General features: G+C 40.3%; 1 protein-coding gene across 7 annotated transcripts in view; it reads left to right on the forward strand.

Annotated features, from left to right (window-relative positions):
* HDAC9 (histone deacetylase 9) overlaps positions 1–25,892 on the forward strand; it is an 867,097-nt gene that overhangs the window by 518,729 nt on the left and 322,476 nt on the right. For 4 of the 7 annotated variants that reach the window (XM_052000811.1, XM_052000809.1, XM_052000810.1 and 1 more), the window contains one exon: positions 2,601–5,328. The exons of 2 other annotated variants lie outside the window; for them this stretch is intronic. In XM_052000811.1, coding sequence (XP_051856771.1) covers positions 2,601–2,921 — 321 coding nt within the window. In that variant the 3' untranslated portion in view covers positions 2,922–5,328. Of the gene's footprint in view, positions 1–2,600; positions 5,329–25,892 lie in introns of those variants that run through there. One more of the 7 variants, XM_052000813.1, reaches the window with a different exon arrangement.

The raw sequence follows: 25,892 nt of genomic DNA on the forward strand, positions 1-25,892 counted from the left end.
CAGAGGAGCCCTGTTAGATTATCACTTCTGTGATTTCAGGGCCCAGACTTTCCAAAGTATCCAAAGATCCTGATCAGTGATGGATTCTTTCCTAAGACCCCAGATTCCCATTCACCATCCCAACTTTGGCAAAGTGCTTCTCAATAGAAAGAACAATCTCCAGAATACAACAAACACCTTTCTTTGTTATAGAATTATCTTGTTCCAGCTTAATATTCTAACTGTATGATATACGCATTCTGCATTCAACCAAACTTGCCCATTCGTGACATTTTATCTGGACCTGCTATAGACTTGTAACATCCTAGAATGCTTTTCCTCCATTGTCCCATCTGCCAAATACGCACAGGTCTAAGATAACGTGTAGATAGGTAACCCCTCAGTGAGCTGCTTTGGTTTCCTATTTCTGGCATTAAAGTTCTTTATAGCTAGATCCTTCCTACCATTCTAGTCTTCTTATACTTTATTCCCTTCCCAGCCACACTAGCCATCTTGCGTTTCCTTGAATACAGCTCTCCATCTCCTGTATGTTTCCTTGCCTTGGCTGTTCCTCATAATGGAATCCTCTGCCCTCTCATCTCAGCCACTTAGCTCAATCTCACCTCCTAAAGGAAGCTAACACAAATATCCCAGACACAAAGGTGTCCGCCGGCCAATACCTTTCATCTCTTCAGTTTGTAGGGCATGCTGGTTTAAATTATATTAAATTACATTTATCTTGCATGACCTCCTGATCCCGATTTACAAGTTAGGCTCTTCCCAATTTGGATCTTCAGTGCTTGTCCTCATCCCTGATGCAGAAATGTCTGGGGAGGTCTTAGTTGATGAACTTGAAGCAATTTTGGCTTGGCAGTTTCCAGTTTAGGAGGAATTGATGAGTAAAAATCTGCAGTCTTCTCAGTACTCTCGTTCTTCACCACATTTTTCAGCCATTTGGTGATTATTTTTCAAACTTGTGCAAGCCTGAGTTCTGCTCAGAGTGTTGGTGGTACACATCTGTTGTACTTTGTGTTTTGTGAACAGCTTCATTGGACTTTTCTTCCTGAGACTTTGATGACTTGAGATAAAGACCTCCTTAATGCAAAGAGCCACTCCAAAAAGATACTCCCCTCTTTCCTTCTTTCCATTTCATTTAGATGTCTCTACTCTTAACATTTTTACATTTTCTCTTTCTTAAAAGTAGCCTGAAACCATGGGTAGATCTCTTTAAAAGTTGTTTATAGAGGGACCAAGAGATTGGCTTTTACAAAAGCTATGACAGGATAAGTAAAAAGAATCCCCAAGGATGTCAGATAGGAAACCCTTCATTAGAAGATCTAATTTTGGCCCCAAGAAGAGATAAGGAAGTAACTGTCTCAGTACTTAAGCAAGGATGGACTGAACTCAGCATCCGAATGTCAGGCTTGACTACTGTGTTGATCTGTAAGGTACTAGAGAGTAGCAATGGTTTTATTCTTGGTACTAGTATCTGCAAGGTCCAGTGCAATGTCATGTGCACATAGTAGGAATTCAAAATGAAATGGCTGTCCTTTTTTTTTTTTTTTTTTTTTTGGAAATTTTGCATTCTGTACTTGTGATCCACTCCTGCCTAACTATCGAGAGAAGTGCTTCCTTATCCCTTCCCTGGGGCCAAAATTATGCCTTCTAATGAATGCTTCCATGTTTGGCTTCTTTTGGTGGGTTCTTTTAACTTACACTGTCATAGTCTTTGTAGAAACCAAAATCCTGCTTCTCCTTACTCATTTAAATAACTTTGAAAGAGATTTATCCATTTTTGCCCCAGGTTATTTTTAGGAAAGAGAAAAGGTAAAAAATTTCAAAGGTGAATTGAGGGGAGGGAAGGGAGAGTTTAAGAAAGAATAAAAGCATATGTCTAGATATAACTTATAAAACTAGTTGTTGACATAAGTGAGTTTATTTTTCTTTAAGTTGAAGCAATCTTAAGTTTCACTAAAGCTTAGAACTTTATATCTGGGTATTCTTATTTTCTTGGTTTGCAGAAACATATAAGATCATAATTTGTTTGGTGATTGTTAAGATTCAGACTGAATCAAACTTTCTCGAAGGGCAACTTAACTTTGTGCTCCTGCTATTGGCAGCTATCACCTGCAAATTGTGTTATTAGAACAGTCAATTATTATATTGCATAAAATTATGATGTTATTGTTGACAATTTTCTTCTAGTGGTGACATCAGGTGTTATAAGGTAAAGTGGGCTCCATGTGGAAACTTCACTGCCTTTTCTGCTTTGCGAGGAATATCGTTCATAAGTTGCTCTGCCTAAAAATGCCTCGGTATAGCCCGTATTTGTCGCGATTTCATGTTTCACGCTGAAAGTTTTCCTTTCCATCTTTCTGTGTTTCTAAGGGACTTTGAAGAGAAGTATCAGCTGTGTTAATTTGTAGAGGCCTCCTCCCCTCCATAGGCACAGTGGAATGATGGGGACAGTCTCCCGGTGGCCTGAGCTCTAGCATTGTTAATGAAAGTTAAGTTACAAATTGGCCCATTCGAAAAAATGTAAGTGTAGAGCAAAGTGACCATTTGGCTTCTCTGTTCCCGTGGAGTAGAAATTGCTTTAAAACTTCGCCACTCTCTTCCAGATGCTTTCCCAGTCCATTGAGCAGCTGAAACAGCCAGGAAGTCAGTTGGAAGAATCGGAAGAGGAGCTTCACGGAGACCAGCCCATGCAAGAAGACCGGGCTCCGTCCAGCACCAACAGCGTCCGCAGCGACAGCAGCTTGGGTCCGGACGACAGCCAACGGGGCCCCACCTTGGGGGCCGTGAAAATAAAAGAGGAACCGCTGGACAGTGATGATGATACTCAGCCCCAGGAAATGGAATCTGGGGAGCAGGCTGCTTTGGTGCAACAGGTAATAGGCAAGGATTTGGCGCCAGGATTTGTAATTAAGGTTATTATCTGAACACCGAGCTCCACCCAGCAGTAGGTCACGGAAAGAGAAGATCAATTCCTAGCCTTGCGTCGATCTGGGAGTTTGGTTTGAGAATTTTAAGCATCCCACCGAGGCAGGCATTTCTCTATGTACATTGTCAATGTAGAGAGGGTTCTTTGAGCATCGACTAATGGAAAGAGACCCGTTTTACTAAGATCCCATCCCATCTGTCCGGGGGTTGATGCTAGACATTCTGGTGGCCCCGGACTCTGTCCCATCTGTTAACTTCTCATGGAAGGACATCCTCCGTTGGGTGTAGCCCCCATGTTGAGATCAGCCACTCCAGGAGTCAGCTCCAGGCATGATCAATGAAGCATTCTCTTCCTCTCTCCTTTTTTTGGTTTTGTCCTCACACAGTGACCTTGACCTTGACTCTTCTGTACATAATGTATCATATGCAGTCTCAGACACTGTTAAGGATAGTTTTTGTTCCTTCCTCCCCCCCTCCTTCTGTAGAAAGGTTCTGGTGTAAACGCCATCGACCTTGGATTTCTGTGCATTGGTAGTGATCGAACACATTAGAGTTACAGATGGTTGTAAAGAAGCAGATTGGAGTCCTAGCTTTATTTTTTTATATCGTAGCTTGTCTGATTTTTGCATCGCATAGTGGACTTTCTCCGGGTTTTCTGATGACATTGTCCAGAGAGACACATTCCCCTGAAGCAGACACAAATCCGGATAAAGAGCGATAGCTAGGGCGCCACTGCGGATCCCATGGCCAAACCGTAAGTGCAGTGATAGACAGTCCCATGGGACCCCCAAAGTGGGAAAGGTGTGCTTAAAACAGAAGAGGTCAGACACATAGGCAATGGTTCTAGGATCCTCAAGATGGCAGCCCCATGAAAAAAAAAAATGGCGTTCCACAATTTAAGCAGATAGAGGCAAAACGGCAAAAGAGCATTCCAAAATTCGGAAGGTCGGGCTTAAGGAGAAACACAACAAACCAACTCACCATTTGTATATAGAGCACCTTCATGGAGAGTGTGTCCTCTGAAGCTGTATAAGATCCCAACAACTCGGAATGCATTGGAAGACGCTGTCTACTTAAGTCAATTCTTTGTCAGGTTTCTGCTGTTCTACGAAAAAAAAAAAAAGTGATTCTATGAGACTGGATAGGAAATGCCTTATGGAAACAGGAAGTCCAAATGATTCATGTACTGAGGAATGTAGGGGGAAAATAGTAGGGAGGATAGTGTTCAACTCTGTTTTTAAAAGGTGATCCATGAATTGATTTATTGTCTAAGAAAAGCAGGGAAATTGTTAAGGAAGTTTTCCAATGAAATATTTCCTTCATATTCCTTTTTGATATGTTTGCCTTATTCCGTAGTTTACTCTGGTTAAGCTAGTTAAAGGCTCATTGTATTAAACCCCCTCTAATATGGATAATTCAAAACTGACCACATATCTGTGTGGTTTTTACCTAATTCCAATATTTATATTTTTAAACCCAAGGCGTTTTCAAGTGCAGGATCCTGTTTCAAAAGAGTCAGGTTGCCCACCATTGACATGTTCCCATGGATGTCACAAGCATGTAGTGTTTACATTTTGCTGTGATATTAAAAAAAAAGACTTTAAAATATGATAGTGTCAAAGGATATACTTTTTTCTTTCTTTTTAAAATATCACTACTCAATTTAAAATAACCTAAGGGGAATCATAGAACCTTAGAACATAGATGAGTTTGTTATGTAATGAAAAGCCCTGAAGATTTGATATTACCTCAAAATGGTATTCAATTCAATTCAATAAGAATTTTCCTTCCTTTGGGCTATTTTTGAAATCAATCAATTGGTCAAGTTAAAATGGCATACTTGTCTTTTCTGGAGAGAAAAGCACAATGGTGCCATGAAACATGGCAAATTAAAAAAAAAGGTTCTTTTTCCATCTTATGAGCAGTTATTTTCTCAAAAACCTTTATCCTGTTTCCTAAGAGGGTCGAATGGGAAGATGATAGTGGGTCTTTTAAAATATATCTTCCTGGAACCTACCATCCAAGAGACCTGTAATTTGATTTCCCAAGTTGTAGAACATGGACAAAGAATAGCAACAACCACACCATTCAAGCTGTATTTTATAGTGTCATTTGGAGAGCGACATCCGTTTGATTAGCAGATATTAGCTATGGTGAAATGGCGATTCGGTCAATTTCATCGAGAAAATACCTGGAATTAGCGAAAAGGAAAGCTGGGCTTGAATCCTTTTAGTTCTAATTGAGAAATGTCTCTTACATTTAAAATCAACTGTATTTATTATAATTTACACTCACGTGGGTGAGATCATGTTTTGTGTTGTAAATATATTCTGTTTGTATGTGCACCATTTGCCTTCTGGTATCAGTCTCTTTCTCAAATAAAGTTTTGTTTTTTATTTTAAAAGATTCCTTTTCAGACATCTGCATTTGTGAAAACTCAAATCTATTTAGTCTGTTTCCTCACCAAATACTTCTAGCACCTCTCAAGAACTTGTCTTGCTTTACTGAAAGGAGCAATGACAACTTTCAACAGTGATTTTTTTTTCATTATTTTAAATGAAATAAATATTAAATTTCAAAATTTTAATCTGTATATATCAGTCATTATGTATTTGGAAACAAGTCAATACTGCGCACTCTTTTCCCAAAGAATTCTTGGATTTAAAGTCTGGGGACCTGTAACTGTCATTAGTTTTGTAATCTGGAGCAATCAGGCTATAAGCACTTATAAAATGTTTATTATTTTCCGACACTGTACTGGGAATACAACTCAAGGCAAAAACAGTCAAATAATCTCTCTGACCTTAAAGATGTTGAACTAAATAGCTTCTAAGGTCATATCCAGTTTTAAATCTATGCTTCTGTGATCCATTCAATCCAATTTAACAAACATTGTGAAATGCCTACCGTTTGCCGGACATGGTGCTAGATCAAGAAATTTTTTTAAAATTTAGTTCCTGTCCTGATGGAGCTTATTAATAATAATTTATTGTTATATTTTTATATTCTGTTACATTATATATTATATAGTTATTATACATAAATATAAAATATATAACACAACTATTATATTATATTTATTTATAATAGCTTATTATTAATAGTTAATAATAATAAAATATTATTAATATTTATAAGGAACATGGTAGAAGAATTATAATGAAATTGAAAGAAAAAAAGCTGCCTATTTTCAAATTTGTTTCAATTTCTAAAAGCTAAGTTGTTTTTTCAAAATGTCCAACCCAGTGCCTTACAATATAGAAGTCCTGGGTAAGCAAGTCAGTGGGTGAATGATGATGTTGTAAGTTGATATTGGTGGTTACTTCCAAAGTGGCCAATCTCGTCAACAATTTATGGCAATTCCCTAAATCAAAGGTCAGAAGTCAAATTCCCTCTCCCCAAGGGGTATTTTATCTGAATTTGAAATTGCTGTGAAATTAGTCACATTGTGAATAAGCTGCAAATCCAGAGGACATTCATTCTCCTTCACGTACAGTAAGAACATCACAGGGATGGAAAGCCATCGACACCTTATGTTCATGGGTTTCATACATTCATTCATTTATTCATTCAACAAATAGCTGTTAAGCATCTGCTGTACGTGAGACGTTGCTTACCAGGATATAACAATGTCAAGATGGAAGTCCTGCCCTAGGAGAGCTTGGGTACTTTTTGGGTGTGCATGTTCTGCATCTCCTACACAGACACGTGGGATCCTTGCACCTAAAATGGTTAAAATCAAGTTTAGAAATAGGAGGATGCTTAGGGATCATCTACTCTATCTAGTCCTTTCATTTGGAGTGATGAAGAAATGTGTGTGAGGTCTCAGAGGAAGTGTGCAGCAGAGCTAGTTTTGAATCCAGGACCTCTGACTAAAAGTCCAGTGCTGTAAGATTTAGAGTATGATGCTTAACTTATTGCTGCAGGAGACTCACTAGGACTTCTCTCTTAGTGATAGTCCAGGGATTTCCTGTGAAAATAAAATTACAGATTTCTAAAATCTTTACAGTGTGACTCATATTATTAATTATCTCTTCTTTAGTTAGTCATTGAACTTCAGTTACTTGGAGACCTATAAATTAGGATCCTCTAAACCAAGGTAGTGTACTAGCCTCTGACTATATACAAAGAACCTTTCCATTCCTCCTTGGGAGGTTGCCTTAACTGACTGATATTTTTCTCTCTCTCCGTCTCTCTCTCTCTTCTCTGTCTCTCTCTCTCAATCTCTCTCTCTTTCTTTCAGTCTCTCTCTCTGTCTCTCTCTGTCTCTCTCTCTCTCATATTCTTGCTCCCACTCTCTCTTACTTTCTCACCTTCACTTTCTCACTCTTTCCTGTTTCTCTCTTTGTCTCTTTTCTACATATACAGATAGATTTCTTTCATATACACATACATATACACACTGTTTATCATTTGAGATGATTGATTTCAGCTCATTGAAATTAAAATTCTGCCATTTTCAGTTTTTAAGATACTTTGGGGGTGACGATGGGAAAAGGGTTTCCTGCATACTCTGTTCTTTTCCCCTGGTACTTTGAAAAGTTCTCTTCCACGCTTATCAATGCAAAGAGTTCTTTGAATGGTGATGAAGCCATTTAGAATGAGAGTTTCTGTGGTTTAAAAACAAAACAAAAAACAAAACTAAAACTGTCCCCAAAGTGATGTGACTCAGGGTGATTTCTTAGGCTAAATGCTTTGAGGGGGTGGGCAGTGATTCACTGAGTCTGCCAGTGGGTAAAGACGGTAGCTCCACCAGCTGGTGTTGAAAGGGATCTGAAGTTCATGTGAATCCATGTATCTACAGGCAGAAGGAGCCCATATCCTCCTCACCTCCAACTGCCACCAAGCAGAGGGCTCAGACTATTCCTTCCCCCTTTGAAATCCTGGCTTCCGAGGCTATCTTTCATGTACAAGGGGTCAGAATAAAAGGAATACAGTCATTCAGGCTCCATTCAGCCACCACAGTGACTTTCGTCCAGGGCAGGTCTGATCAGGTAATCCCCCTTCTCAATCCAAGCTGTTCTCTTTGGCCTCCAAAGTCCTTCACAGCCCAGTCTCCTCCTGCCTTTCCAGTCTGACGCTTTCCTTCCACCATGAAGATTTCATTCAGGAACACGGGCTAAGATGCCCTTCTCTGTACGGAACACCGCTCACCTTGGTTCCGGACCTTTTTTCCTGCCTGTCCCTCTGCCTGGGGAGCTCTTCCTCCTCTGCTCTTTCTACTGACCTCTCTGGCTTTCTTTAGGCCCCAACTATAAGACCATATCTTACTGCAAGTTTTCCCTAACTCCTCTTAATCCTAGTGCCTTGTCTCTGTTAATTTTTCATCTAATTATTCTGTGCATCGCTTGCTTTGTAGACATTTGCAAGTTGCCTCTGTAATTTTATTGTCATTTCTTTGAGGGTCAGGACTGCCTTTTTTGTATCCCCAGTGCTTTGTATCTGTCACATAGTAGGTGTCTAAAAAGGGTTTTTTGTTTGTTTGGTTAATAGGGGTGAGGATTTGGGTGGGATCTGGTCTCCCTCATACTAGCAATGATCTTCATCTTTCCCTGTTCTCTAAATCATCATGTTTGACACAAACATGTCTGCATATATCATTATGTTTTCAACAATAGCAACAACGTCCTACATACCTGCACAAAAGTATATCTTTGTATTCTTCAGTGGCTTTTCAGTCTTGTCTGACTCTGTGAGCCCATTTGGAGTTTTTTGGCAAAGATACTGGAGTGATTTGCCATTTCCTTCTTCAGTCCATTTTACAGAGGAGGAAACTGAGGCAAGCAAGGTTAAATGAATTGCCACACAGCTAGTGTCCAGCTGGATTGGAACTCGGGAAGATGAGTCTTCCCAATGTCAGGCCCGATGTGTTATTCACTGCCTAGCTGCCCTAAATATTTGTGTATGTGTGTATGTATATCCATATATGTGTACACACCTACAATCTACATATACACATAAGTATTGCATACCCACCTATATATGTATAAATAAATAAAACCATTCTTTCCCCTGTAGTCAGATTTTCAAATTAACATGGAAGTCGGAAGTTCTCAAATTGCTTACATATGTTTCCCAGCTAGCATTGCTGGACTTTCCTCCTCTTCTTCTTCCTTATCCTCCCTCTTTTCCTCCTCTTCCTTTTCTTTCTCCTTGTCCTCATCTATTTTCATTTCCCTATATTCACAACAACTTCCCTATTTGATCAAGGTACTTCAGATTCTTTTCTATATTAACTTTGCAAGATTTCTAGCATGATGGGGCAGCTGGTGGTGCAGTGGACAGAGCACCAGCCCTGATGTCAGAAGGACCTGAGTTCAAATTTGACCTCAGATACTTAACACTTTCTGGCTGTGGGACCCTGGGCAAGTCACTTAACCCCAGTTACCTCAGAGGGGGAAGAAAGATTTCTAACATACTTTCTATAATTGTGTTTTTTCCACTGAATGTTTTTTGTTTGTTTGTTTGTTTGTGAAAAAAAAAAAAAAGAACTCTAAGACTAGATATTTTTCTTGAGTATTGCTTCAGGTTCCAGTCCATGTGTCTGGTCTTCCCCACTGCCTGCATTGTCCATTGTTTCCCCATAGCAATGGTGGGATGTGGGACACAATACCAGCTCTTTCTCTTGAAACTTCCCAGACCTTCTTTTCTGCTGAACATCACAGTCTGGACTCACTTCTTGGACCGATCAATGAAATTCACGGTCTTTCTGTCCCAATGAATGGCGTATGTGTCATGTGTTTGTCATATTCTTGCCCGATATAGCAAGTCTTCCATAAATCCTTGTTGACTGATTGTTGATCTGTTTCAAAACTCAGGTTGAACATTTTTCTCTCTTCCCACTTTCCAGCCAAGCATATGATTGTTCTTCAGGTACTTGTTAATTTTAATCTGATCCTCCTACAAACTCTCCCCCAACATTTTTAGGTTTTGGCCTTTCTTTAACTGTCTATGTAGTGGGTTTAATATCAAAAATAAATGACTGCATGGAAAACAGGTGAGAAATAACACTGAAAAAGTGAAATATTTATTCTTGTTACCATCTTAGTGCTTTCTATTTTTTTAAATCATTGTTTTTAAAAAATCATTTTCTTCTTTGGCTGACATTTATTTTAAAGCTTGTAAAATTGTCTAGCACACCCTCTCATTGTCATTCGCCAGAATGTTCCACTTAGGTGCTGACATCAGCTCACTTCAGAATGGGAAACTTCTCAGGGTCTCTTCTCTGATTCCCTTTCCTATCTACCAGAGACATTTCCACTTCCCCCAAGCTTCTAGCCTACAAATGTTAATGTGTTCATGGGTACTTTCCCTTTATTCTGTTACACCAATTTGTTTCCAAACCCTGTCCTTCCTTTGAAAGTCCCTGTATCCATATTTTTGATGTTCATTCTTAATTCTATCATTCTAGTTTCAGTCTTCATTGTCTTAGTCCTTGATGATTTCAGCAGCCTCCCAGCTGGTTTTTCTGTATTTGAAAAATCTTTATTTTTCTGCCAGAGATATTCTCCATCATTTTGGAGGTCTTATGTTCTCAGTATTATAAGTACTATATATACTGAAGAAGGGACATAACTTGGTCACTCCTTTTCATCCTATATAATTCTCTTCTCCCTTGACCTCCAATAATTTTCATTCTCTCTTGTCTCTCTTTCTCTTTGTCTCTCCTTCTCTCCCTCCCTCCCTTCCCCTCTCTCTCTCTCTCTCTCTCTCTCTCTCTCTCTCTTTCTCTCTCTTTCTCTTCACTCTCTCTCTCTTCACTCTATCTCTCTTTTCCTCCCTTTCTCTCCCTCCTCAACATTTTATTTTGTTTTTTCCCACTTAATGGTATTTTACTTTTCAAATTATGTGCAAATATAGTTTTCAACATTTATTTTTGTAAGATTTTAAGTGCCAACTTTTTTCTCCCCTCCTTCTCTTTCTTGCCCCCTCCTCAATCCAGCAAGAATCTGACATAGATTAGATGTGTACAATCATTTTAAACATATTTTTATATTTGTTATATTGTGAAAGAAAAATAAGAACTAAAGGTAAAAACCATGAGGAGAAAAAATGAGAATAGTCTGCTTCTATCCACCGTCAGAGTCCATAGTTCTCTCTCATGAGGATACAATTGGCATCTTCCAGCCCAGGTCTGTTGGAATTGGCTTGGATCAGTGTATTGCTGGGAAGAGCTCAATGTCCCATAGTGGATCATTACACAATCTTGTCACTGCCTTGTATAATGTTCTCCTGGTATTGCTCACTTCACTCAGCCTCAGTTGATGTAAGTCTCACCAGTCCTCTCTGTATTCATCCTGCCGGTCATTTCTTACAGAACAATAATATCCCATAACATTCATGTACCATAACTCATTCAGCCCTTCTCCCACTGCTGGGCAACTGCTCAGTTTCCAGTTCCTTGCCACTACAAACATTTTCGCACATGTGGGTTTTTCCTTCTTTCACAGTCTCTTTGGGATACAGACCCAGTAGTGACACTGATGGATCACAGGACATGCACAGCTTGATAGCCCTTTGGGTTTCCAGTAATTCTCCCAATGAGAATTTCTCCAGTTAGTCAAAGGGTCTTCCTCTGGGTTTCTCCCATTCTCTGCAGCATGGTAACCTAACGAGACTAACACTCCTTCAAAAAACTACTTAGGGATGTATAGCCTTTCCTTATTACTCACCCCATCCATCTCAAATACTCACAGACTTCCCAAGCGCTTTGTTCTCAGCCTGTACTTGGATTGTGGATCCTAACAATGTGGCTATTGTCTTCAACAGAACACATCCAACCTTTCTTTGCCTGTCCATTCCATGAGACCCTCAGTGAACTCCTTCCAGAAGCTCTCCACAGGGGCTCTTTCTAACTCACTGGAGACTTTTCTCAATTTCTGTCGGTATCAAGAGGATGCTGGTAGAACGTTCTGGTCAGCCGCTTCTCTTGTCTCCTCTCAGCGTGTGATCAATCAGTCTCTCCTGTGTCTGTCCTCTATTTCCCCGTGCCTCTTGCAAAGTTTTCCCTATTTCTCCGATTCGTATGAAAATTATCATGTAACTAACTAGCTCGTGTCTATATGCTTAATCCTGCTTGTTGTCTTTGTAGGTGTCATTCTTTCTATGGAGAATACCCCCACCCTTCCCTTTTCTCTATTTGAATCTGCTTCATCCTTTCCAATCTGATCTCCTTCCTCCACAAGGTGCCATTAACCTTTTTTTTTAAGTTAGAACTTTCCTTTTTATTTGGATTTTCTTCAATTGTTTCATAGGCATTAGTTGATTGCTACTATATGCTCTTAGACCGTTGGGACCTTAACCAATACAGATGTAAAGTCAGAAGAAAACAGAAGAATACAAAAAATCCAAGTTGTCTAAACTTTGGCTTTCAGGGAACTGTTCAAATGATTACTTGATCAGCAGACATTTATTAATCACCTACTGTGTACTCAGCCTTACACTAGGAGCTGGAGGTACAAGTGCAACAACAACAACAAAACATCTTTGCCTTCAAGAAGTTCTGGTATATCTCTTACCCAGGGCTCACATCAATCCCAGGCAAAACTAAGGTGATGTTCTCCCGGTAAGTACAGATAGTGTCACAGCTGTAGAAATGGAGACTTTTGGGGAGGCAGCCAAGCATTCTGGGAGCCGGCGATCCCTTTTCATGTAATTCCTCTTCATTCTCTGGAGAGAATTAAGGATCCTGCTTATTCTTCAAGCATCAGATGTGATCCCATTTATTTGTAATTTTGCCATTCCAATTGCCTTTGGGTCATTTTTTTCATTATAATTTCACTTTGGGCAGCTAGGTGGTGCCATAGTGCATCAAGACCCTGGCTTTAAGTCAGGAAAACTCATCTTCCTGAGTTCAAATGTGACTTCAGATACTTATTAACTTTATAATCCTGGCCAAGTCACTTCACACAATTTGCCTCACGTTTCCTCATCTGTAAAATAAGCTAGAGAAAGAAATAGCAACTTCTCTAGGATCTTTGCAAAAACAAAACAAAAAAGCGAAACACCCAAAGCCAAAATGGGGTCTCAGAGTCAGCCACAACTGAAAGCATTGAACTACACAAATTTTATCTCATTTTATTTGCACTCTTATCCTCCTTCTGATGACCACTGAGATCCCCTGTTTGGGATTTTCTTCAAAGTGCCGCTCCAATGTGCGGGGCCACCAAAGTCTGGACTTTGCCATTGCTCTGAGATCGCTTTGTTCCTCTTAAAACGGTTTGTGCAACATTAGAGCTCTTTTATATTGGCTTACCGGCGCTGATGTTTTGTCTCTTTCAATGGGATGTAAGCCCCTTGAAGGCAGGGGCTATTTCGTTATTGTTTCCCTGGGACCTGCATGTAGTAGGCACAAAGTGAATTGAATCCAAACTCATTGAGCTAATTTGCAGTGACTTAGGTTTTAATGACCTCACCAGAACCACGAGCAAAACCCCTTCCCAATTATTTCACTGCCAATGATTTTTCGTCTTATTTGACAAAACCAACACTATCCATGGTAAATTCCCTCCTATTCTCCCTTCCCTCATAAAGTCCCTTTCTTCTACCTACAAAGAGAAAGGAGGCTGTTCTCCTTGCTTTGTCGAGGCTACCCACTTAAGGTCTTGGTTCCAGCCCTTCTGGGAGCTTGTTCCACTGTCGATCCCCATTCCCTCTCTCATCTTCTTTCCTCCCTCTCTAGTGATTACTTCTCACCTGCCTACAGCTCTCCAAAGACTTCCCAAGCCTTACCCGCCACCTATGGAAGCTGTGCCCTGACAATCCCTCCCTTTCTCTGCCAGTGCTAGCACACCATCTCTCATGATTCATCAGCCACTTGCCTCTCAGTCTCTTACAGTCTAGATTCTGACATCATCTCTGGATTTTCCTTTCTCTAAAAAAGATCAGTGATCTCTTAAGCACTGATACTAACAACCTTTTCTCCTTGTCCGTGCTACTCTGCAACCTTTGATACACTTGAGCCCCTAAATTCCTCCTGGGTGCTTTTGCTTTCCTTGACTTCAGTGATGCTGTTCTCTGTGGGATTTCTTCATCGTGACCCTTCCTTTTCATTCTCTTCTTCCAGTTCTTCATCTGCCTCTCCTCTCTAATATATAGATGATTTCTATATGTGGGTCTAGTCCCTCTTTTTCTCCCCTCCTCCTTTTGGGGAGTTTATCTACTTCTACAAATTCAAAGATTCTACAGATTATTGGCTGACTTGTAAATGTTCCTATGGAGCCCAAATCTCTCCAGAACTAATTTCCTGCCTCACCTGACCATCAGCTTTCTGACAGAAATCTTATCTTGGATGTGCCCTAGGCTTCTTCAACTCTTGTCAAGCACAAACTCTTTCCCATAAAGTGTCCTGTTTTTTTTGTCAAGGACACCCCCATGGTTCCAGACACAAAGGTGTGGAACCTCAGATGGTCCTTACTCTTCCCTCTGCCTTGTGTCTCATTTCTATCCAAGCTCCAAGTCATTCTGTTTCCATGATATCTCACACTGGTCTCTCTCCTTTCTCCCACCTCCACCCGCCATTTAGGTCATGCTTACATGACCTTCCTCAAATGGCAAAACAGCCTCTGATTCATTGCCAGAAAACCCTGTAAGGACAACTAAAAATCAGAATGGGACTCCCTCTGCCTTGCAGCCGACGCCAATATATAAATACCAATTTCTCTCTACTAGCTACACTCCTGGGAGGCCCTTTGCGATCAAGTTTAGCCCTTTCATGTTACAGATGAAGAAACTGAGACAAGGAAAATGAAAACTTGACCGAGATCACACAAGAAGTGGCAGAGCTGAGATTGGAATTCCGGTGTTTGGAATCCAAGTCTACTTTACATAGAATTTATAGAGCATTTGAAGAAACTTCAGAAAGGGTTTGATCATTTTCCTTAGGACGAGTCAAATCAAAAGCCCCGAAAGTTTCTGGATGAGAATTACACAAACACACGCAATAACTATGGCTCACGTTAATGTGCATTTAGAGTCTGCAAAGTGCTTCAGAATCATTATCACCTTTAAATCTTGCCCTAGTCCTGAGAAACAGGCATTTGGGTCTCTTCCTTTTAGAAATGAGGAAGCAGAGGCTGACCTAGGCTTAGTGGCCTTTACACACACACACACACATACACTTGATGTGGTGTCAGAGGCAGGATTTGCCCCAGGCCTTCTTGCCTCCAAGTCCTGACCTTTCTCCTCTGGGTCATGCTGGGATGACCAGTCTGAGAAGGAGCCTTTTTCGGCCTCCCAGCCACGCAGACCTATTCTTGCTTAATCCGACCTCAAGAATGCGGTTGAAGGATGGATTCAGCAGGAGGTGATTTTTTGTCGTAGGAACACTTTCTTCCTTGAAGCTCCAAGGGAGGAACTGGACAACAAGCTTCCTACTAGATGCTGGGACCAGATTCTCTGAACTGAGCAAGAGCAGAGCATTTTCTAGTGTTTCATGTTGGATGGAGAAGACAAAAAAGGCAGATGAGAGGAAGTCAGATGCAGGTTTGGGAACGGCTGAAGTGGGTCAAACAAGCCGGAAAGCTTTTAGCCAGCACTTACTTCAGGTCCAACCCTGAACTGGGGGCCGTGATGATGAGATATCTATACCCAGGAAGAATTACTTTATTAGCAGGATCTTTTTGTGATGGATGGAGCTGTTGCTCTGCTTTTTTCTACCTTGAAACTGCAGTGATTCTCATGGAGAAGACAGTTGCCTATAGTAACTTCAGGTAGTCACATCTAGTTTCCCTATAATCCTTCACAATAATAGTGAATTCTAGGAATACTCTCACAAAACAGGGCCAAATTTATGTAGCCCCCTCCATCATTTTGGAAACTCCAGTGGTTCCCTGTTACCTCCAGGATGCAGCATAAGTTCAATTTGTTCATAATTGGCCCCTTCCACACTTTCCAGTCTTTTTCACATCTTTGCCCCTCTATAATTCTCTATAGTTTTCCTGCTGGTCATTGTAAATTATATTTCATCTCCTGAGCTCTGGGCATTGCCTCTTGTGGGCTCCTCATTTTGTCTTCTGGCTTCCCTCAAGTCCCAGCCCAAATCCCATGTGTTACCCACATACAGTCCCAATCTGTAAGAAGTCTTTCATGGTTCCTTCTAATGTTAATAACTCCCTCAAGAGAGAAAAAGAGAGAGAGAGACAGACAGAGAAAGAGAGAAAAAGAAACAGAAAGAGAGAGAGAGAGCGAGCAAGAGCGAGAGAATGAGAATGAATTTGTGTGTGTTTGTATTTATCTTGTTTGCTAACAATTTTTTTGCCAGGTAGTCTCCCCAATTAGGCTGTGAGCTCCTGGAGTACAGGGACTGTTTTTTTGTTTCTTTCTTTGTTTGTTTATTATATATTTTTTTGCCTTTTTAATCCCTCGCATTTAGCACATAGTAGGCACTTAATTGTTAGTTGACTGACTGATTCCTCAATTGTGTGGATCCCCATGTTATGTTTTTGGAAGGAGCGCTGTCAGAAGATCGCACTATCATTTAGGTATGTGTGTGTGGGAATCATGGATGGTAGCACACAAAGACATGGTACCACAGAAAACAAAAGGAAAAAAAAAAGGCCTTTTGCCATTGACTAAAATCAAGGTGAATTACTTATCTTTCCTGTTCAGTTATAAGAGACCATATCCTGCATCATATCGCAATATAGTCCATAAGAGATCATCTACTGGTTCAATCCTGAGAGATGATTTATTAGGTTGTTGGCTCCCAATGTCCGTTGAGTGGTTGTAATCTTTGAATCTCGGTATAGTGCAAAAAAATTGTACTTAAAATCAGAAAGCTAATGTGGGAATCAAAAAGTAACATGCACAGTTTTTTTTAAGTCATAAGAGATTATGTAAATGCTAGCTATTATTTAATGTTATCTTTAGTAGTAGGAGCAGTAGTGAAAATATTATTGCTATTATCCTGAGAGAAGATAGAAATGTTTCATCTTGCTTGGGGATCAAATGATATAACATATTAAAAGTGCTTTGCAAGCCTTAAGGTATAGAAATGCAAGCTATTTATTATAATTACTACTATTGCTGCTGCTGCTGCTACTACTACTATTACATTACCATGAAAGAAAAAAAATGATAAATATCTCTTTGACTTGCCGTGGAGAAGTTTGCTTTGTTTTTTTTTTTTTTTTTTTAATCATCAAAGCCCCATCAATTGTCTATATTATTGCAGCTGGAAAGTTAGCCTGTGATTTCATTATCTTCTGCCAAATTAATGAACCTAAATCATTAGTAGAGTGTCTGACCCCAAATCTAATGGGAGTGCAGAAGTCTGAGTATTTGGGAACAGAGGTTGGTAACATCTGAAGATTATAAACCACAAAAGTGAATCCTGCCAAAAACTGATCAAGTGTATTTGAGAAGTCCTGGTTTTCTATTGGGGAAAAACATGTCTCGATCAACCAAATTAAGGTTTTTCTCATTTGTAATAGTTTCATTTGTTCTTAAGTTAAAAGTATTCTGTGACTGCATAACATAGCCAGGGAAAATGGGTTTCTTGTCCTTGGGCATTTCTGAAGATTCTTAGGGATTGGCTTTTGTAATTACAGCACTAATCATTACCAAGGAAGCTTCCTGCAAACTAGTTGGCAGCTCTTTAAACCATTCTCTGCTCTAGCACACAAACCTGGCGTCTTCCAGTATCAGAAAAATCCCCAGAGTTTCTGGGTTATTGATAAACTTATCTTCTCCTTGATGCTCAAAGGGAAATGCCAAGCAAAGGTCTGGACAGCAGAAATGATACCAAAGCAATGGATCTTCTTGGAATATTGCAGATGTAGAATATGCTCTGTCCACTGGAATAGAAAGTTGTCTCTTTAAAAAAAGAAGGAAGGAAGAAAGAAAGGAAGGAAGGAAGGAAGGAAGGGAGGGAGGGAGGGAGGGAGAAATGAAGGAAGGAAGGAAGGAAGGAAGAAGGAAATGGAATGAAAGAAGAAAAAGTCCAGCAAGGTTTCCTAAAGGGCCAAAGGTAAAAGTAAACTGTTGTTAGACAAGATCACAGGATCAGCAGTTTAGAGTCAGAAGGCGCCTAAGAGGTCAATGAATCCAGCTCCCATAATACAGATGAAGTAACTGAGGCACAGAAAAATGAAATGAAAGAGATGATAAAAAATAGAAAGGGCAAAGCCAGAAGACATATTCTTTTCTTTCATTCCTTTCCTAAAATATCATTCCCTTTCTCCTTTTCCTCAGGGGTGGGGCCAAGTTGGAAGAGCAAGTAGAACAGAGCTCTGAGAGTGGCTTCCTGAGTCACTAAGATCTGCGTTCTCTTTGGTGTGGGGTTTTGTTTTTCCTTAAAGCAATCAGAAAATTGGTTTCATTTTAAGTGTTAGCAAACCTGGGCGAGGGCTTCTTCAAAAATCTTCGTAAATGAGCATGGAGAGCAGAGAGGCTTTTTCAGGGAGATGAAGAAGGGAGCTGATTGTTTAGTGGCAGTGTCCCAGGCCAGGGAGCATCTCTGATGGGCGAGTCTCCCTTTTTTTGTTTTTTTCTGGAGTGGTGAGCATCCATTAAAAAATACTCTCCTTTTCCTTGCACTGATAGAGTATAAAAGCTTTACTGTTACAGTTTGTGTGTGGCCGGGCAATGGCATATGGAAAACATGTTTCCTGCTATTTAATTAAATTAGGCCTCTCACGTGCCAGCCCCAGGCATGTCATTCCAGGCCCTGTGAGGCTCTTTGTCTGTCAGGGAGATGGACAAGATGTTGGCTGGCTTGAGCCACCTCAGCAAACTCCAGAGCCTGTTGAGGACAGCCGGGCTGTTTGTTTAACCAAGACGCAGCATTCTTACCATTTGGCTTGGATTTCTCAGGGACAAAAGAAATGACATTTTGGCCTTGGTGAAATTAAAAGGGTGGAAGGAAAAGTGGTCAGTGGTCTGAGGGGAAAAGGGGTGGTCAGTGCTCCGAGGGGAAAGGGGTGGTCAGTGCTCTGAGGGAAAAGGGGTGGTCAGTGCTCTGAGAGAAAAGGGGTGGTCAGTGCTCTGAGGGGAAAAGGGGTGGTCAGTGCTCTGAGAGAAAAGGGGTGGTCAGTGTTCTGAGGGAAAAGGGGTGGTAAGTGTTCTGAGGGAAAAGGGGTGGTCAGTGCTCTGAGGGGAAAGGGGTGGTCAGTGCTCCGAGGGGAAAGGGGTGGTCAGTGCTCTGAGGGAAAAAGGGGTGGTCAGTGCTCTGAGGGAAAAGGGGTGGTCAGTGCTCTGAGAGAAAAGGGGTGGTCAGTGCTCTGAGGGAAAAGGGGTGGTCAGTGCTCCGAGGGAAAAGGGGTGGTCAGTGCTCTGAGAGAAAAGGGGTGGTCAGTGCTCTGAGAGAAAAGGGGTGGTCAGTGCTCCGAGGAAAAGGGGTGGTCAGTGCTCTGAGAGAAAAGGGGTGGTCAGTGCTCTGAGGAAAAGGGGTGGTCAGTGCTCTGAGGGGAAAGGGGTGGTCAGTGCTCTGAGAGAAAAGGGGTGGTCAGTGCTCTGAGGAGAAAGGGGTGGTCAGTGCTCTGAGGAGAAAGGGGTGGTCAGTGCTCTGAAGGAAAAGGGGTGGTCAGTGCTCCGAGGGGAAAGGGGTGGTCAGTGCTCTGAGAGAAAAGGGGTGGTCAGTGCTCCGAGGGGAAAGGGGTGGTCAGTGCTCTGAAGGAAAAGGGGTGGTCAGTGCTCTGAGGGGAAAGGGGTGGTCAGTGCTCTGAAGGAAAAGGGGTGGTCAGTGCTCCGAGGGGAAAGGGGTGATCAATGCTCTGAAGACTTTCTGTGAATTCTTGGTAAGGGGGAAAGAGAACAGGGTTGACTCCTGTGAGTGAGGTTCCTGCCTTTAGTCTTGGAGGTTTGGGTAGGGAAGCTCAAATCCTCATGCTGGATGAGGCCAGGCATGGAGTCATGGATCAACCCATCGAGCGATCCGTCAATTTGTTTGACTCGTAGTTCCAGGTCCAGATTGAGGATCATTTCACTGACTCCCCTCTCCCTCAGTCTGGGAAGGCTTTCCTCCTTGCCTTTACCTTTGACTTCCCTGTCTTCCTTCAAACCCCAGCTAAAATCTCACCTTCTATTAAAAAAAAAAAAAAGCCTTTTCCTCTTACCTCTTGGTGCCTTCCTCTAAAACTACCCCCAATTTTTCCAATGTAAAGCTTATATGTATGTAGTTAGTCACATGTTCTCTCCCCCGTATTAAATTGTCTGCTGTTTGAGAGCAGGGACCGTGTTCTACCTTTCTTTGTACCCCTGCTGCTTTGTATAGTACTTGGCACTTAGTAGGTATTTAATAAATGCTTACTGATTATTTGTCTCACAAGGGCTTCCATGGACAGTTTCCCCTAGTTGTACACGGATATTAAATCACTTTCTCAGGGACACCACATTTGCAACAGAGGGAAGATTTCAACCCAGTTCTTCTTGAATCCAAAGCCAACATCCTATTCAATTCAATCAATGTTATTTATTTAATGCAAAAAAATAAATAAATAACTACCCAAGTCACTGTATGGGATGCTGATGATTTGAAATAAAAACCAATCAAACCAAAAAAAAAAAAAAACAAAAACCCCACAATGGATCAGTATTTTGACCATTCTTTGGAGCAATCAGAGGTGAGAAGGGAGTGGGAATCTGCATGGACAAAAGTATGGAGAGGGGAGATGGGAAAGTGTTTGAGAACCACTTGTGTAGTACTGGAATGGAAAATGCTGGAAGAAAAGTGAAAGGAAATGGTGGGGAGAGAGACAAAAATCAGGCTCTGTCACAGGCAATGGGGGCCAGGCTGTAGCAACTCTGTCTTCCATATCACTTGTATGAAAAGTACCAGTTCCAGAACTGAGCCAAATGTAGAAACGGCCTCCAGGCCCATCCAGCATCCTCAGGGAGGACCTTTCTCTGAATTTCCAGGTTACGTGACATGAGTGCATAATACTCATAATATTGTTCACAAATACAGTCCTATGGATCCCAAGCCAGGATCAGGGCCTCAAGTCTCATTTAGGGGATCTTCACACGTTCATTTTTTTTTTCAACATCATGTTCCAAGATGAATGATCCAGACTCTGTGAAGATCTCCACCCAGTGGGATCTCTCAATATACCAAGGAAGCTCATTCTACCTGTGGGCAGTTCTGAATGTTGGGACTCTGTGCCTGAGCTCTGACCTCCATCAGCCTCCATCTGCCACTTTTGCATCTTGTATCCATCGTTCCGATTCCACTGTCTTGGCCCAAACATACCACGTCTGTTTTGAGGTGTTTAAAATCGAATGCTTGACTATAGTTATCTTACACACACACACACACACACACACACACACACACCCCTTGTCTTCTCTTCTCCAGGCTAAACTTACCCAGTTCTTTCAACTGCTTCTCCTCATTCATCTGGATTTGCCGTCCTTCCTCATTCTGGCTACTCTCCTCTGCATATTCTTTGGGGCCTCTTGTAATTTAAGGTATTAGTAAGTGTCCCATGCTCTCAGCTAAAGATCATTGTACCTTTGGCTCTGGTTCTCTATTGATATTCTGTTCCTTAGACCTCTGGACACTGATTATCACTGGCAAGATTATCTTTATTATTTCCTGATATTTTGTGGTAATACTAGAAGTACTTTGGTAGAGATGCTGATTGTTCACTTTTTTTAGATAAACATATTAATACCATTGTATTTTTTTTAACTTTATTTCTTTTCATTATGACTTGATAGAACATTATTCAAAAATCATTATTTATGGAATCATGCATTTCGATCCAGAAAAATTTTGGGTCCATCCCCCTAATTTTATAGATGAGCTAGAGGGTGCTACAAGAAATCAGGTGACTTGTTTAAAGCCACATAGGGAGTAGGTAGTAAAACCTTGATTCAAATCCAAGTCCTCCTGCTCTAAATCTTGAACTTTTAAAGAAATAGCTTCCATTTGAAGTCTAAGGATCTGTGTGAAAAATGAAAGTCATCTGATGAAAAAGTAAAGAAAAGGAAAAAAAAAGAAGTCTTTGCCTTCTGAAACAATGAGGGCAATGAGGAAAAATGGTAATTAGAAACTGAGCAAAATGAAAACTCAATATGTAAAATATTGGAAGTTTTAACTTTTGCGACTGACCATGTCCAGGTATAACAGAAACAAAATGGTGACGTATCTAAATATCTCACATGGTTCTCATAATTAATGACAGTTTATTAGTTTTGAATTGAAAACAGGAATGGATTTTGCAGGACAACACAGGAAGAACCTCCTGAAGTACAATAACAAAAAGGGAAAAGCATGTCTCAGATTAATTTGAGCAGAGAACATTCTGTAAGAAGCCATGAATAGTGGTCCATGGAGCCTAAGATATTGAATTCTGCTGGAACAATCATGGGTCAGAAACATTTGGGAAAATATCTTGGGGAAATCAAGCCTTTTTTCACGTGAGAATTATTGTAATTAGTAGCTTTGACAAAATCATAAGTCCCTATTTAATATGGTCAAGAGACATTTTTCAGGCAATGGTATTTTCTCCCTATAGTATGGAACACTAGAGTTCTATGGGATGTCATTTGGGAAATACTAACATGGAAACTTGAAAATGGTGTCCAAATTTATCTTTTTTGAGTAGCAATATTTTCCACATAAACATTCATACAGGGTATCCCAAAAGTATTGCTGAAGTTTTGAACTATTAAAACTTAAATCTGCATGAAGACTATTGGGAAATATACACAAGCACGAGTGTGTATATGTATATACACACATGCATGCATATATATGGACATGCATATATATATACACATTATATATCTGTGTAGGTCTCTTTATACATGCATATGAATATTATGTTTTCTTAGTGTATTCCAGCCAAATATGAGGCAAATGATGGAAATGCTTCTCTTTCTCTCTCTCTCTCTCTCTCTCTCTCTCTCTCTCTCTCTCTCTCTTTCTCTCTCTCTCTTTCTCTCTCTCTCCTATCTCTGTCTCTCTCTCTCTTATGTTTTGGTATAGCAACATTGCATATAATAATAGCCATTGTTTTTGGTTATTTTCCATCTCATCATTTCAATTTGTGATTTATTTTAAACCTCATTCTTCTTTTTTCCTTTACTTTTTCTTTACTTCTATAGATGTAATCATTCAAAAGCATCCCCCTGACCTTGCCACTATTTTGCTCAAGAATCTTCATTGACTCCTTTTGACCTTATGAGAAAATTTAGCCTTTTAACCTTGAAATTTAAAACTATTCCACAAATCTACTCTCCCATCCCAGGCTCATTCCAGGCAATTTGCCTTCATTTACTTTACCTTTAGCCAAACGAGCCCATTTGCTGATTTTCAAACTCCCCATTCATCTCCTGCCTTTGCCCAGGCTGGGTTGCATTCCTTCCTCTCCACCTTGGAGAATCCCTGGATCATTTCAGGCTCTGCCCAGATATTGCCTTTTTTTTGAAGGGGGAAGCCTATTCCTTCCTTATTCCCAATACCTAACCCAATACCAGAAAGTGCTTAAAAATTATTGCATTATTAGAGAAGAGATTCATTATTTTACTAAAATCTTACATTCCCCCCACCCCAAACCTCCTATTCTTGCATATACATGTGTGGTTTGAGTTTGGAAATCAATATTAAAATAAGAATTGATGTTTCTTTTACCATCTCTTCAGGAGGAGATCAGCATTAAGCATCCAAATCTCTGGAAGAAAACATCTCTGGTGGTAACTTAGTAGCTACTGGTTATAACTAAGTCTATAAGTGTCGTCTCCTGAAAATGTTCTGTGAGTTTGGTAAAGACCCAGCTGTGGCTAACGATTATAGCAACTGACAACCGTCAGCAAATTCAGGAATTAGGGCTTTTATGAAGAGTAACCATTTGGTGGCTTAAGTAAAATCCCATGTTTCACTTTCAGGGATCAGTAGATGAAAATATTGACTGAGCCTTAGTCCCAGAAGCCAAATAAAAAAACAAAATTAGAGTATATTTAAAAAATACAAATGTAGTAATATTTGCCGTCAGATGTAGATGGCGTGGGGAAGGCAAAATACTTCATTTCAGTGGATTACATCAAGTTCCCAAAGCACATGTAAAAAAGGGTTCTGGTTCACATTCCCTCATCGATCTTTTCCTCACCAGACACTCGGTTTGTATCCAAAGTAGAGCGCACGGAAAGGAAGCATCATTTAGATTTCATTGGATTACACTTGGACTTACCAAACATCTAGTAAATGGCGAGCATTTGCTGAGGGAAGTGGCTCCAAAGATGGCTGTTGACACAGTGTCTCCTCATAAAGAGATGGGGTTTAGTAGGGCAATGAGACTTGTACGCAAATTAGCACCAAAGGTCAAAACAAGAAGGGTGAATAATTGGGGCTAAAAGGATCTTCTCTAGCTGGGGGTGAGAAGGGGGCATCAAATGTTTGAGAGGATGGCAGAGTGACAGCAGTTTTTCTAAAAAGTATTCATGACTTGCAAGTGCAATATAAACCATGATTTTGATATGGCAAAAAAAGTAATAATAATAGAGAACAATGCACAAAAGAAAGCCATGAACGTAATACAATCCTAAGTCGCATTAAAGAAAGTATAGTTCCCAGGACCAGGGAGGTAAGTATCCCACTGACCTCTGCTCTTGGCAGAGCACATCTGGAGGATTACATTGGGTTCTGGAGACTCAGTTTAAGAAAGACATTAATAATATGAAAGGCATCCAGGATGATGAAAAGCCTTGAAATCCCACTCTATGTGGATTGGTCAAAGAAAGTGAGGAGACTTTTTTTTTTCCTAGAGAAGAGTTATGGGAAGCACTCTGACTTTCCCGCCATATTTAAAAGGTTGTCATATGGGAGAGGGATGAGTCCCAGGGTGCAGAAAAGGGAGCAAATGTAAAGAGACACATTTAGAGGACAATGTCATTTTATGGATAGAGCTCTAGTTTTGGGGTGAGATGACATCGAATTGCATCCCAGCTCTGTCAGTTCCTATGAGGGTGATCTTGGGTAAATCACATAGCTTAGGTGCTTCAGTTTTCTCACCTATAAATTGTATCATTCATATGTCCCTCTTACTTCTGAATCTCTTATCACATAATAAGAACTAAAATCTTTCTAATAAGTAGAGATATCCAAAAAATTGAATTGGGATACTTTGGGAAGTTATGGAAGCCCGATATGAGAAGTCCTTGAAATAAAAACCGGATAATTATGTTTTAGTTATGTTAGAGAGGAGCTTTTTGCTCTCAAGTACCAGCTGACTTAGATGGCATCTGAGGTCCCTTCCTGTCTGGAGTTACCTTGACTTAGCGTTGAAGGAAATAGACCTTCAAAGGAGAGAAGGATTTCAACTAGGAGATCTAGAAGGAGTCATTTACAGAAAGGCTTCTTGAAGAAATGCTGACATCTCCAATGTCCAATCCTAATATTAGTTTATTAGGGCTCCCACACTGTTTCCAAAAAGGATCATACACGATCTCTTAGAACTGTTCTGAATCAGAGATGCTATCTTATCGTGGTGACATCTGAGAGCTGTTTTTTTCTTCTGGGTATAGAAAAGATATCTTGGAGTAACAGATAATTTTTTTGCCTTGAAGGAGAAGAAGAGGTATGGAAATATCTTGTTGCTTTCAGGCAGAATGGCATTTGAGGACAAAGCCAGCAAAATCCAGACTTCAAAATCTTATGTGAATTTCAATTTCAACTTTTATTTCTTCAGTCATGAATTGCCAAGGTGGTTCCCTTAGGCTGGACTTTTAGACTGTTTTACAGGGATGCTTTATGGGTATCAAGATGACTTCAATGATTAGTTAGTAGACTTTTTTTCCATCTCTGTAATAACTCTGCATTTATTTATCCCAAATGTGGTTGTAACTTTGACACACAAATGTCAGAAAACAATGGTTTTTACTGGAAGCTTTATATCTGACTGAACTTAGTGAAGTACTAAATATAACTTGGTTAGGCTATTTTGACATCCCTTCTCAGATCTTTTAGTGAATTCTTGCTTATCTGATGTCAGTTTTCTCATGAATGAAAGATAAAACTATTGGCAACTCCA

Source organism: Antechinus flavipes, chromosome 5, assembly GCF_016432865.1.
Source record: "Antechinus flavipes isolate AdamAnt ecotype Samford, QLD, Australia chromosome 5, AdamAnt_v2, whole genome shotgun sequence".
NCBI classification, from domain to species: domain Eukaryota; kingdom Metazoa; phylum Chordata; class Mammalia; order Dasyuromorphia; family Dasyuridae; genus Antechinus; species Antechinus flavipes.